Source organism: Tympanuchus pallidicinctus, unplaced genomic scaffold (assembly GCF_026119805.1).
Source record: "Tympanuchus pallidicinctus isolate F22 unplaced genomic scaffold, pur_lepc_1.0 scaffold1, whole genome shotgun sequence".
Taxonomy (NCBI): domain Eukaryota; kingdom Metazoa; phylum Chordata; class Aves; order Galliformes; family Phasianidae; genus Tympanuchus; species Tympanuchus pallidicinctus.
The window spans coordinates 91,880,459-91,894,941 of record NW_026294618.1 but is presented as its reverse complement, the minus strand read 5'-3'; the positions used below and the strand labels follow the sequence as shown (position 1 = coordinate 91,894,941).

Sequence of the window (14,483 nt, the reverse complement as noted above, 5' to 3'; positions counted from 1 at the left end):
TAATTTCCGCTTTATTCTGTTTTATTTAAGTGATGCTAGGTTCAGAAGATCACAGACTTGCATGTGACATTTCGTAAGGATTCATAAATTATGCAGCCAGAGTTGTGAGGTTACAAAGGCTGGAAACAACAAGTGCTTCCTGCATTATAAATGAAATGCTTATTTACAAAGATGACACAGCTATATTAATTTTAAGGAGTAGATATGATTAAAAGGACAGGCCTATACTGTTTAAGATATTAATAAGAAGCAACTCATTTTCAAAAAGAAACTAAAGCGCTCTGCAAATTTAATTCTACACCTTCTTCCTTTTCCAGCAATTTTTAATGTTGTTTTTTTTTTTTTTCCCATGTGTATTAGCCTCATGTGCAAGTAACAAATCCTGTATCAAGGTTCGCATACAAAACTACATATAAATTGTCATCACCTCCACTGACAGAAAATTTAGCTTGTTCCCTGCTGCCCTACACTGGTAGACACAGTTGGGGTGTGCTATCTTCCCTGAGTTCTTAAGTGTAATTGGAGTGTCTAATTGGAGTATCTAATTGGAGGCATGACCCCTGAAATCAAGATGCTGCTATTGCATCTGCTGTCATTGATGCAGTGGCTTGAATGCAGATCCTTCCCTTTTCCTACTGGTGGGTGTCCTGACCAGAAGGAGTTCTGATGTGACTCCTGGAAAACCCTTCCCATCACCTGTGGCCAGTTTGTCCTGGCTCCATCTCCTCACCTTCCCTTTCCTGTGCCCTCCGTGGAGGGTGCAGCAGTCTTGAGGGTTTCCAGGGATACGTCAGTTTGATTTAACACAGAAGTGCCCAAGGACATGTCATGCCTGAGAAGGGATTTTGAGGTTGACTGTGGCTCTTGAGAGCATCTCTGAGCGACTGCTTCTTTTCAGCTATTCCTCCAATAGGACTGTGCAGGAGTGGCTGTGGGCTGCCACCCTCATTAGGAGGAAGGATCCAGTGTGTCCCCTTGGCACAAAGCAAGCATTACCAAGTGGTGGCACAGACACCCAGCATGATGTGCAGGGCCCCTTGGGTGAAGTACATGTGGGAGCACTGGGACCTCCTCTGGTCTTAGTTAGAAGCTGCAAGGGTTAGGTGGTGAGTTGGTTTGGAGTTGCTTGAAGAACTCAGATTGGAGGAGAAGATGACATTAAGTGGAATAATAAGAATAGTGGGCCATTGTGAATGAGGTAGCCTTTCAGCCTTTTTGGTGGTGGATTGCCTGTCTTGGAACTTGTTGCTGTTTGCATGGCATGCACATTCTCTTTTGTTGTTGTTGTTGTACATGGATGTTTTTGTGCCTCTGAAGTGTATTACATAGTGACTTGCTTATTTTTCTGCTTACACTTCTGGCTTATTCAAAGAAAAATAGAGCTTAATGATCTTCTTGATTGTATAGGTAAAACTTGTGGCTTACGCCAAGTACCCACCCCTGGAACTCTTATTTGCTGTTCTGTTTCTCCTCGATAATTTGAACATCTCCCTTTCTTCCAGCAGCTTGTTGTGCTGCCTTGGATGAAACTCAGCCAAGTGAGAAGGGATATCCAACCATGCTGAGGTTGGGAGCTTTCTGCAAGGATGGCAGTGAGGCTGTGATTCACATCTTAAACAGGGCAGGGTTTTTTGAGGCAGCTGAAGCCTCAGGGAAGCTTAGGCATTAGTGACCCTTAAGGGATTAAAGAGAGTTTAGATTTTCACAGGCATTTCACTAATGAAATTACAGGTTTATAATTTCATTTCACTTGGAAGGCTAGATGTTACTCTGAGCACATCCTTCCTTTCCTTGTTACAGTGGTATGTGGATTGCTCAATTAACATCACCAGCCACAAGGAAGCATAAACAGCCAAAGGCACAAAACGCTGTGCCTGCATGGCTTTCACAGGAGCAGGCAGAAACTGTTAAAGGGATGAAAATGACTTTTCCTTTGTATGAGACGAGGAAGCCCTCGGCGCGTTTGCTCTGGTGGCCTTTCTGCTTTAGTCCTAATAAGGCTTTTTACTGTGAGCTGGCCTAAGATAACCTGCTTCTGCCATGTTTGCAGGCTCCTTACAAAGTGTGTGTGTAGGCAGTCTGGTCCTGCCACAAGCTGCAAAGCCTCAGAATCCCTCTGCTGCCTCTGAAATAGAATTTGGTGATGGAGGGAGCCCAGGTCCTGGTGTTGGTGCATGAAAAGCCTGTTTCCATCATACTGTCACAGCTGAAGACAAATGCAGAAAGCAGGCCATATCTTTAATATTATCATACATTGTGTATACACACCCTTCATTGTGTGTGTGTAACAAACTGAAATGAGAGTGATGTCTCTCAAGAGCAAGTGCAGCCATTTCTGAGGTAACAACATCGGCAGTTTTTCAGTGAATTGCCATACAGCAGCTTTGCAGGCACAGAAATGCATCAAATCTTGATTGGAAATCACCTGAGCAGCAGCATGAATTTACAGAACGCAGTAAGATTTGGCGATGAGGGGAGAGGGAAATGAGGAAGACAAGTGTGGAAATTGAGAAAAAGATTCTGGGAAGTGCAGAGAAAAGGAAGGATTCTTTCTCCTGGTTTATTTCAGGCATATCTGAAATTCAGCTGTGATACGACCATCCCATGTGACTACAGGGGCGTAATTTACCCCTTGCCTTTCTGTTCACTTGACTTCTAGCAATGGAGAGTGGCTGTCTTTGCAGCTCACTTCAGACACAGCAAGCTGCTCACTGACATACGAATGTGGTGAAGTGTGTTTGCATTACCCTAGCACCAGGAACAGGAATAGCTGTATTTGTCATTGAACAATTTGTCAGTTTACAGACTTCATAAAAGTCTGTTTTCCAAAGGAATAGTCTGTTAATGGAGATACTCACATTGAACGTCTGATCAGAATATTTTCTTGAGACTCTGAGCTGACGTGAGAGCACGCTGTATGAATTTGCAGATTGAGATCCATTAGTATGAGGAGCTGTTACTTTAATTCAGAACTGAACAGGATTTGGGAACTTCTGGTATTTTTCAGATAACTGCCTTCTGATATTTCAGGCTTTTCATCCAGAGACAAGATGAACCATTGTATGTGAGAGAACATACAGTGCAGGATTCCAGCAATACACATCATTCAGATGGACTGTAACTGTTTTACACCCCAAGGAAAGCACTGCTTTTTTTTTGGTCTTCTGATTCATTTGTCATAATTTTTGTCTGGGAAACAACAGCAAGTATGTAAGGTAAAACAAAAACCCATATAAAATACCTCCACTCTATCCAGGTTAAAAGCTTTGTGATGGTCCAGCAGTACAAATACAATAAATACCACAACCAAAGTACATTCTGTACCAACTACATGCTGTGCTGGTAATGATGAATTTGCATATTCCTGAGCCTCATCAGAAAGTGTTATTGCTTGTTGTATTTTAAGGAGTATTCCTTAAGGGTGCCATGATACAGAAAGTCTTCTAGTTAGATTAATTTAACTAAGGGATTTAATGCCATGCAATAGCATCCCATAATATTGGTGCTGGTGACGCCATGTTGATTTTGAAGATAGCTGCTGAAGTTTCTAAATTTTTTGCTGTTGTAGATACTATGGAAATTGACTGCTTTAATTGATAGGTGTTCTGTATATTTTTTAGTAGCAGACGCTGATAATCCCTTTTTTCCTTTTTCTAACCATGAAAACAGTACAGGAGACAAAGTAAAATTTATTCTTTTCATCCCCAGTGACTCATTGAAGGGTTTGTAAAGAAATAGAATTCACTGTCATTCTAACTTATTTTAAAACTTATTTGATATACTCTTTCCTGCTAGATAACACCTTCCTGCTATAACCGTAGCTTTCCCATTTATGAGATTTTTATGGTTCTTTCCCAAGATTTATCTTACAGCTCTGGCTGAAAACACTTTTTGTCTGATTTATTCAGGTTCTAAAATGACCAAAGCAACAGATGTCCAGTCTGTGACATGATACTGCTCCTTTCATTGAATAAAATACTGTACCACAATTTTGAGTAGCTGCTTCTAGAAACATAGCTTTGATAAGGGAAAGAAATCAAAGATGACAAGACGAGAATACTTACTGTACCATTCATTCTGTGTTCACTCATTTTTGACAGCATAAGATTGATTTTAGCAAAATAAGGTTATATTATATAGAAATTATTGTCATGTAAAGAGTCCAGCTCTGATTCATTGAGGTCAACTGGAAGACTGCAGTTCTCAGGAGTGTTTTAGCATTGCTGTTCTTGAATATTGTACCAGAAGATTCAGACCTAAAGTAGAAAACACTGAGACTTAACTCTCAGATAAATAAGTTGTTGAACTAGTTAGCACGCTGTATTGCTTGTACAGTCAACCTATGTGGCTATTTCTTGAAACTTCTTCCTCTCTTCAGGAACAAGCAATGGAAGTACTGCATGGAAGCAGTGATCCTGTGCTGCTTCCTTGTGTCATATCTCATTCAGTGGCTGAATAAGCTCACTGCTGGGTTTGTATAAACTAGGGATACAGAAATTAATTTTTCTTTCCATATTCCAGTTTCCTCCCAGGAGTGCCCTCTGGGCATTGCATTTTCTGCTCCCAGACTGCTCAATTCAACTTACTTGCAAAATGAATGAAAATCTTTGCTTGTTAAAGGTCACCAGAGAAATGACAGCAGGGTCACTGAATTGAGCTGCATGGGGGAGAAGAATGTTCTTGCTTTCTGTGTTGAGTTTTGTGCTGACAATCCCACTGTCTCTAACTTTGCATATTTGACTTAATGAAAACTAAGGAATAAGCTTGACTAATTTTTATATCCTGCAGACTGTACGTGACCCCAGCATCATTCTCTCTCCTCTCCTCTCCCCTCCCCTCCCCTCCCCTTTTTTTCTGAGGCTTAACAGTTAGCAATTTATGTACTTTGATGCAGTTAATAAGAAAATGTGTGTATTTCAAGGCAGGCTATAATATTCTTTACCTGACTACAATCTCGGAGGTGTCCAAAGTAACAAAATTGAACTATATATCTGTATGGAACTGTTGAGTTTCAGCCTGAACCACTGATTGAGCACCTGGGAAAGAATCAGGTCAGACCTTGGAGCACAGGTGAAGGCTATTTGGCTGGGTGACTGGAAGGGTGGAGCCAGGCTGCACCTCTGAGAATTAATTTAAGGGCTGACCCCCCCCCCCCCCCCACTGGGAAGGATCTCTGGTTGGAGATCTCTTTCTTGTGTAGTTTTTCCCCATGAGCCTAGATCTTTGGAGACGAGCAAACATTCCTTTCATGTTTGTCCTTTTGCCTTTCCACTGTACTAATCTTTCTAACTGTAACAAGGTCATATTATTCTTTTGCTTAATGGAAAATTAATCAAGATCATTGCTGACTTTATTGAATGATGTAAGTTTGGTGCTTGAAAAATAAGAGTCTTCTTTTTAATCTCCAGTAAGAATGGACAGCCCTCCTCTATTATTAGGTATTATCTACAGTATGTAATCTCATGACTGTATTTCTCCTTGCTTGTCATGTTAGCAAACTATAGAGTCTTAGATGATTTGCACTGGAAATTTTGAGCCATGTGGCAGATGAATAGACTTGAACTTCAGAAATCTTTTCCACTTGGCTATTGCACTAACCAATTTCTCCTTGTGATAAACTTCACTGCATGGAAGAGTAAAACTGGCTAAGAGCAGATGATCAAGAAATTCCTTACTCAGATGGTTATGAGGCCCTGGCCCAGCTGCCCAGAGAGCTGTGATGCCATATCCCTGGAGGTGCTCCAGGGCAAGTTGGATGGGGTCCTGGGCAGCTGAGTTGGGGGGTGGCAACCCTGCCTGCACCTGGGTGTTGGGGCTGGGTGGGCTCTAGGATCCTCTCCAGCCCAAGCTATTGCAAGATTCTCTGTTCCTTTTGTGTTGGCTCAGCAGTACGAAGAGAGAGAATGCCAGTGGCATCTCCTTTTTTGAAGTGCCACTGATATGTGAGCACTGCAGAGGCTGGAGGTTGGGCATGACTGCATGGATGTCGGCATTTGTCCTGGGCTCTGGCCATCCTGCTCTCAAATCACTTTTTGGAAATGGGAGCCTGTTGGGAGAGTTCAATACAGGGACCTTGACCCATGGGATGTAATCAGGAAAATGCCATGCCTTCTCGTGGCTCTTCTGAGCCTTTCAGTGGTTTGGGAAACAGATTTGTTTTGAAAAGTCTTCTATTGTAATACCTTAATTGTCCCTGACTGTATGACAGAGGCACTTTGTGCTTATCACACAGGAAGTAGCTGAGGCTTTCCAGTGCTAAAACATTAAAGACAAAATGTGATGATTTATGAGTTTTTCAAGCACCTCTCCCATCAGCATTAATTGCCCCCCTGCTGTTTCTGCTGCAAAACTCTTTTGCGCTTTCAGTATGCAGTACTTGTTCAGTACTGTGATAAACCATGGCTAGTTTGCAGTTAAAAAAAAAAAAGCCTCACTTTATGCAAATGATGTTGAAATAGGTTTGATTAAGTGATAAACAGTCACATTTAATGATTGCAACTGTTGGCTTTTTGTTTGTTATTTTACAGTTAGTTTTATGGATATAAATGGCTTTACAAAATCCCTTCTGGCATGAATGCTGTAATACAGCACTCTCATAAAAGTGTTTTAAGAGTTTAGTGGGGCCACCAGAGCAGATTCATAGGGAAAACGCATATCTCTAGCATTAGAGTGTCTTTTATCCCTTTGGTGGATGTCCTGTACACCTAGAAATCTCCCTGTACCTAGCAGCTTAAATTCTGTTTAAATGCATGATGCAGTTAGGCTTCATACCCTTTTCTTTATTTCCTCTTCCACTCTGCTTCTGGCACGTTATTATTCTTTCCAATAATAGTACAAGGCCTCTAGAACCCAATAGACCCCAGGAATAATTACAGATACGTTAGTGTGCTGTCCCCACAGGTAGATTGAGTCGGTGCTTAATTTCTGTATAGGTCAGCTGTTGAGGAATGTGCTTGCTCTTGATTTCTCCATAGTTACCTGACAGGACAGAAATATTTCTGTCCCCCGTGTATTTGTCCTGTGGCTGGAGGCTGGTCCTCTCCCGAGTCTGGAGCACCCAGTACCCATATATGGTTGATAATGAACATTAATGGGGAGATTAACTAATGGGGAAACCTAGACAAGGTGTGATTACGGCTGCATGAACACAGTTTGATTCTATCTTTGTCTGACTTAGGGTTTGATGATCTACAAGCTTGTGCGGATCCTGGAGCTCCTGAACACGGATACAAGACTCCCAGTGCAGGTGTTTTCTTTGAAAGCGTGGTAGTCCGGTTTCATTGCCAAGAAGGATACAGGCTTAATGGTACTTCAAAAAAACTTTGTGTGAGACACTTTAATGGCTCCCTGAGCTGGAAACCAAGTGATAAACCTGTGTGCCTACAAGAAGGTAAGTCAGTTTTCTTAAAGCAATTCACCAGTGTTAGTGCTTCTCATTTGTATGTGTACCTTGTCCTTGTGTCTCAGCACAAACCACAACAGGCTGGAGTCCATTTTATTGGATCTTATTTGATACATACTGGAGTTTCTCATCTGTAATCACCATTCCTCTGTTAAGTTTGTACTGTGAGAGGTTCTGTGTGTGTGCCTATGTGTTGAAAGGGACATAAAGGAATCTCAAGGAAAAAAAGTAATCCTTCTACCCAGTTACAAATCAGTGCAGAGAGAAATAAGAAAACAACCTCTTATCAGTAAAGTGTTTATAGCTACTTGTTAAAACTGCCTACTTAATACTTCTTTCTGTAATATCTTACTAGGAAAATATAATTAACTTCCATTGCCACTGTTCCTGCTAATCAGGAGTTTTAAACAATTGTGTTTTATGGCGTGTGCATGATTCAAGTCAGAAAATCAAATATGCATGAAATGCAAAAATTTAAAGTCACTGTAGAAGTTTACTTTGAGATAAATCAGACTATTATGCATAAAACGACTTATTTTTATTGCAGTGCATTTTTGAATTTGTATTTGGTTTTAACTAATTAGGGCATTAAATTACTCTCTTCTTCCAGGAATTTTTAGAAGCGGGATTAATATGAATATCATAAATATAAATTTTGGCCAAAAATACCCCCCAAGCAGCGTATTTATTCCACTAAGTATATTAAAGCTATAACTTGTTCTTTATGTTGAATTATTTTGATCAACAGAGCTATTAAAATCAACAGACATGAAAAGTGTTAGTTAAATCAAGTGTGCACATTTTACTGTTGTCTTTCCATTGAAGACATCAGCAATTGCTTCACTGATTTCAAGGTGGATGGTCCTGTCAATGTGATGCAGGAACTACTGGGGAGAGCAGCCAGAAATAATTGGCGAGTAGTCCATAGTTTCTCAGGTAGCTGTCCAGTTGGCCAAGTAGAGGTCTTGGTAAAATATGCCATAGGCAACAGAGTCATGAGGGATGCAATCTTGAGCTCTCTTTTGATATGCACTGAGATTACAATTAGTATGTAGAACATAAAGGCAGTCAGGCTAGTAGCACCAGCTCATAAATTGTATGATAATGTGCTGTCTGTTTTGAGGGTGATCAAAGGAAAATGAACCTAAGAGTGACTGAACAGCACGGATCCTAACTGGTGGAGCAGCCACAGATGGAACCGGAAATGGGAGACACGGGTCAGCTTATCTTCCAGACAGAACGGCTCTTCAGTGGCTTTGTGGAGCTACAATGCAGTGGTCTTAGCAGGAATGATACTGAGAACTTCTGAAACATTTAGCAGAATTATGGCCCATGCAAACTCTTCTAGGATAGATTATCAGTGTGGTGATTGTGGCACCACATAAAGACTTGGATCTGCTTTCAAATGAGATTTAATGTACAGGAAATAGATTGTAGTATAGACTCTATACCCCTTGAGTTTAGGGGTAAATTATGGGAGCAAGTCCAAATGACAACTATGACTGCTGATATCAAGAGGGAGCTGGCTGTGCAGTGCAAACAATATTCTGTGTTAAATCACTCTACCCACAGCACTCAGCAGATTTTACCTGATTTTCAATGTTGAAATTATATGCAAGTTTGAAGAAATTCATAGGTCATAGCTGATAGAAATTAACTTCATAAGAAGAAAGGGAGTGGTGGTCATTTTATCAGATGGTGCTGGCTGAGGAACTTTGATATCTAGGCCTCAAGTACATATGTAGATAGGATGAAACCCTGGCACAAGTCACGGAATCATTTGGAGCTGTGTTTAATGTCAAAACTAGTGCAGCACGCAACCAAAACATGCACAAGTTATTAGCCTCGCTAATAATACACATTCCTGTTGAAAATAATGTCCTCAAGCCGTGTAGCCACAGATACAATTAAGCTATTGAAAGAAGGGAAAGAGTAGCAAGGCACTGATGTGTTTAGATATTGGTGTTCACCACTGTATCACATAGTATGATCTTTTTACAGACCACAAAAAAAATAGTAATGGAATTACCATAATAGTAATTTTGAAATAGCACCTGTACCATCCACATTATTTAAATAAGCATTGACCTGTTTTATTGAATATTAAGTGCTTTACTGAATACTGAGACCTCTTCCAGCCCCAACAGTCCAAATCTATGGAAATCTGTGAAAGAAGTTTCAGATCACAATGCCTTCAACAGCAGAGCTGACACTAATATCACTGTGATCAAAATTTCCTCCAACTGGTTTTTAAAAAGAAAGAAACTGGAAGATAAGAACGTGATGGATGATGTGACAACAGGTGCTTAGGAGATAATCATTACTTTTCAGCACAGAACACTTAAAAACGATTGCAAGCCAGTGCTCTGATCAAGCAAAGCACTTAAACTTGAGCATAGCTGTAATTATGTGATTAGTCCTCTTAAAGTTCTATTTCCAAAATTAAGCATACAGAAAAATACTTTTTATTATTTAGAGTGAAGAGTAGGACCCTGATACGGGATTTAGTGAGGCAAGTGCCTAAGTGCTTTCCTGATTAATGGTGCTTCCCTCAGGTATTGTTAGAACAATCTTAGAATTTAGCTAGGGAAAAAAAAAAATAATTCTTCTTTCCAATGCATAATATAACCAGTGACTCGGAAGAAATACTAAGCAAAGGTTCTGTGGCAATTCATGGGACCTGCCCATTTATTGAAGTACTTTTCAGTGTGGTTCTTGTGTTTACCAGGACCAGAATCATGAGGAAGGAGCATGATGGGAAGGTAGGGAGCATAGGAGCGTGGCACAGGAGCAGAGCAGTCAAGGAGCAGTTAGAACAGTGTTTGTGGGAACAGGCTGCCCAGAGAAGCTGTGATGCCCCGTCCCTGGAGGTGCTCCAGGCCAAGTTGGATGGGGCCCTGGGCAGACTGTGCTGAGGTGGCAGCCCTGGCCATGGCTGGGGGTGGGGCCCCGGGGGTTTTAGGGTCCTTTCCAACCTAAGCTATTCTGTAATTTACCCTATGTTTTATCTATGATGTAGATAGAAGTCTTCATTGCAGAAATTCTATAATGGCATGTGAAAAGAATTTTGAAATTTATAACAGCTGCTGCTGAAATAGGAAGTTAATATTTTAACATTTGTCACTGACCTGTCGCAGGGTGAAACAAGCATTGTATGACATTCACCCAGTTAAGGCAGAGGCTGATTGCCATGGCTACTGGAGTATAAACTCCATGCTTCTGGTGCCATATGGTACATATAAAGGTCAAACACTGCCATCTGAGCCCGAATAGTAAAACGTTCAGTACTTTGCAGTTGATTTTAAGTTAATTTCAGGAGTTTGGGTTCAGCTAAGGGTACTATTGTATGATTTTATACCTGTATGCTATGAAGTATGATTGTTTTTATGTTTGCTATAATAATTTCTAATCACAAGTTAGTGGTATTTACAAAAGGAAGAAAAGGAACTTGTTTAAGAATGTAATCAATCTTAAAAATGCTCTTCATTCTGTTAATTGGATTTAAAACTGTCATTTTTTGTGAAGTGGCAGGAGACTTTAAGTATCAGTGCAAGAATGAAGTTGCATGACTAGGTGCCAGTGAATGCCCTGTCACGAATTGGCTTGCTTAGAGTTATGCTCTCATGTTGATCTATGGCCTGTTGTGAGAGTAACTTCCATCAATTCTAATGCAGTTATGCACATAAATGCCAAAGCTCTAAGGTAGGAATTTTGTATTTACTGTTTAAGAGCAATATGTTGTGTTGTTCACACTTTAATCTAATCTTCTCCCACTGTGATAATGTGGCTGCTGAGACTGTTGCCCTACTTGTAACAAATGCTGCCTCTTTCCTATGAGATTGAATCTAAATTTACAGTCAGTGTAGGGATAGCAACGAAGCTAAGAACTGTGCCCTGCTCTCCCAGTGCTCCTGCAGGCAGATGCCTTTGAGATGTGCTCAGTGCCTCGTTCTCCCAGTGGCAGGGATGATAAACTGGCAGTAAAAGTAACAGGCTAGAGCACAGTTTGGGCACAATTTCCTTGCATGACATTTAGCACTCAGTTCTCTTAGCCTTTGTCCCTGGATCTGTGAGATGACCGAAGACTTTTTTTTATCTCCATCTTTTAATGCTTTTGCCCAGTGTTTAATTCTTAAGCCTGGTCACGCACCCCTTCATGATGCATGTAACCTGTGCTTGGTGTGATGGCCACTAGTATTGGGAAAAGCCATTGTGCGCTGTTGGAATATAAGCAAAGGCAGCAGGAAAGCATTTAATATGCACTGAAATCTCATGTTTTCCATCTTCGGAATGATTCCACTAGCACAGTAGTATAGATTCAATACTACTGAAAGAGAGAATTTGGATCTTAGTTGTTTTTTTTTTTTTTTTTAAGAGGATAGTGTGCAGAGGAGTTGTTCCTGCATACAGCACATTTTTTGTGACTATCTCCATAGCCCTCCTGCTGAGATGCCTTAACTCTTTAGATGCTGCTGTAAGGAGAGAGTGTGGCCCTCCTTCCCTGTGGCCTGGAAGTAACATCTCTGAGTTGAGATGAGTTGGCCATGCTTGAGGCCAGGCTGAATGGAGCCCTGGGCTGCCTGAGCTGGTGGGTGGCAGTCCTGCCTATGGCAGGAGATTGGAACTGGATGGGCTTTAAGGTCCCTTCCAGCCCGAACCATTCTATCATTCTGTGATTCAGTGTTCCACTGTATTGTTTGCATACAAATTTAAGCACTTGGACTATTGAGTTTAACAAATCTTGCCTGCTAAAAAATATCCACCTTTGACACGTGAGAGCATGGTTTGCTGAAGCCAAGGACTCCTAATGTACATCTTCATGAAGAGTAAGCCAGGATGACACCAGTGCCAGGCCTGCCAGCTGCCCCCACCTGCATAAAGACCACTGCCTTTGTACCTCTGGAAGAAAAGAAACGTGTTCCTAACTAGGGCATGCTCTTGGCTGACCCATTTTAATATTCACACATTCAGTATAAGCAGATCATGTAGAAGTGGCAGAAAAGAATGTAAGTCATAGCCATTACTGTTTGATGCTGGTTAAAGACACTGTTAAATGGTTTAGTGACTTCCATGGGTTTGCAGAAAAGTGCTTGGAATAAAGCAGTTTTATTTTCTAGGACAGGACATTTTAAAATTCGGTCACTTCTCAGCTTTTCCAAACAGAGTTTGTGCCAGCTAATCCAGTTGTTTGCAGAGAGAGGGCATCTGCAATTTATTCCTGGCTAAGTGCTAAACAATAGAAACTCAGCCAGTGGGAAACCATTTCCTCATGAGGTATCAGGAAAAAGCGCTGTAATATTGTCGTACGGAAGTCCCATACTTAGCTGGGGCTTGTAATAGGGCCACTATCAAAGCCAGCCAGGATCTAGTGAGGATATAATGTACAGTGAGCAACTTTGCACTGTCCTCCACCATCATCTATCTGATCAAGTGATTCAATCTATAGCTGTTATTTGGAATAATGAGAATGAAGTCACTGTTATAGATCATTGTTACAGAATCAATTTCCCCCGCTTTGGAAGTGAAATCTCATATGTTACTGCAGTGTATATATACGTCTTTTTTATTTGTGCAGCAACAGAAAGCTGTTGTGCCCAGAGTGTGAGCTGCTCATTGATATTATCTTCTGTTATCCATCTCAGCCCTCCTCCTGCAGGGCTGCAGAGCAGGACCCTCATCCATCTTATCCCAGCTGTGGAAGTGCCCGGGGCAGCCTCTGCATGACAAACAGTAGACGAGGTTTGCATCAGGCATTTCTTATGGGGCAACCTCTGCTGTCTGTCTGCTTCACTGATTAACTTGCCAGCAAGAGTGAAAAATGCTCAGTTTGGAAGGGGGATGCCTACATCCTTAGCCTAGTGCATTTTGTAGGTACCTGGCAAGGAACACATCATCCCAGACTTGGGCATCTATAAATGAATACCTATAAAGCAACAAGAGAAATGGGGAAATTCTGAACTAATAATGTATCCGAGCCCAATACTGAAGTTTAGGCATGTACAGTGTATTTTAGAAACCATCTTTATAACATAAAGGTACACTGGATAATATATTTTAAATGGGGAAGCAACACCTTTTCACTTCATATTAGCAAAATTTAATGGTTGAATCTCAGAGTAATAATGACCTACTTTGCCTAAATAAATGAAGTTTTTCCTGGAGGTGTTTATGAAATGTGGAGATGTGGCAGTGAGGGATGCAGTTAGTGGGCATGGTGGGGATGGGCTGGTGGTTGGACTAGGTGGCCTTCCCAACAGTAGTGATTCAATGAAGACATCATGAAATATGTTTGCTCTTAGTAGTTTGCATGTACTATGCTAAACTGCAGTTTACCTTGCTTAAAGTTGTGTTTCTAAACAAAGAAGTTGTTGCTTTACTTTGTGCACGCTCGCTGTAACCTGCTAAGACCAAACTTGGATTTCCCTCCACCTCTTCAGCAAGAATTACTGCTGAAAATGGCAGAAACTTTCACTTTTATGCAAGTCTCAAAGGACTGCTGAAACTTCTTTTTAGTAAATACCACATTCCTAAATGAAAGTGATTACTCCTTGTGATAGAAGTATTTGAAAAAAATAGCATAGAACAGGCTTGCAGTATTTTTATTTGCTTGCTGTTATTTGAACCACTCTGCGGGTTTTGTTGCCTGGAAATTTTTATCCCCATCTGTGTCATGGATTGACTGCTGGCAGAAAACCAGATAATTTTGATTATATTTTCCCAGTATGTGATATTTTCCTCTCTTCTGTTTAGTCTCACTTTGCATTCATGTGGAGGATGAACTTTCAGTAACCTGGACTATTCCTTCATATCCTCTTGGCATCTCTCTTAATTATTCAGTATTAGCAGAATGTTTTTAACTGTGCCTCACCCTTTCCTTCCACTGTTCATGATATCTTTTATTTTTTTTAGTCATGTGGGTTTTATTTTATATTTTGGAGATTTTGGCACCAGAGCATACCATGAATTGATTATAGTGCTTGATAAATGTATCTCAGACAGGTAAGAGAGCCCATGACCGTGTATCACTGGAGGTTTGTAGCTATTCCACTTTTTGAGAGTCTTTACAAACACTTGAGATGGC

At 40.8% G+C, this 14,483-nt stretch overlaps 1 protein-coding gene across 1 annotated transcript in view; it reads left to right on the top strand.

The window, feature by feature from the left end:
• The window catches only part of SUSD4 (sushi domain containing 4), a 68,759-nt gene that overhangs the window by 31,187 nt on the left and 23,089 nt on the right, over positions 1-14,483 (top strand). The window contains exon 2 of the mRNA XM_052678273.1: positions 7,178-7,390. Within this exon, the coding sequence (XP_052534233.1) occupies positions 7,178-7,390 (213 nt within the window). The remainder of the gene's footprint in view (positions 1-7,177; positions 7,391-14,483) is intronic.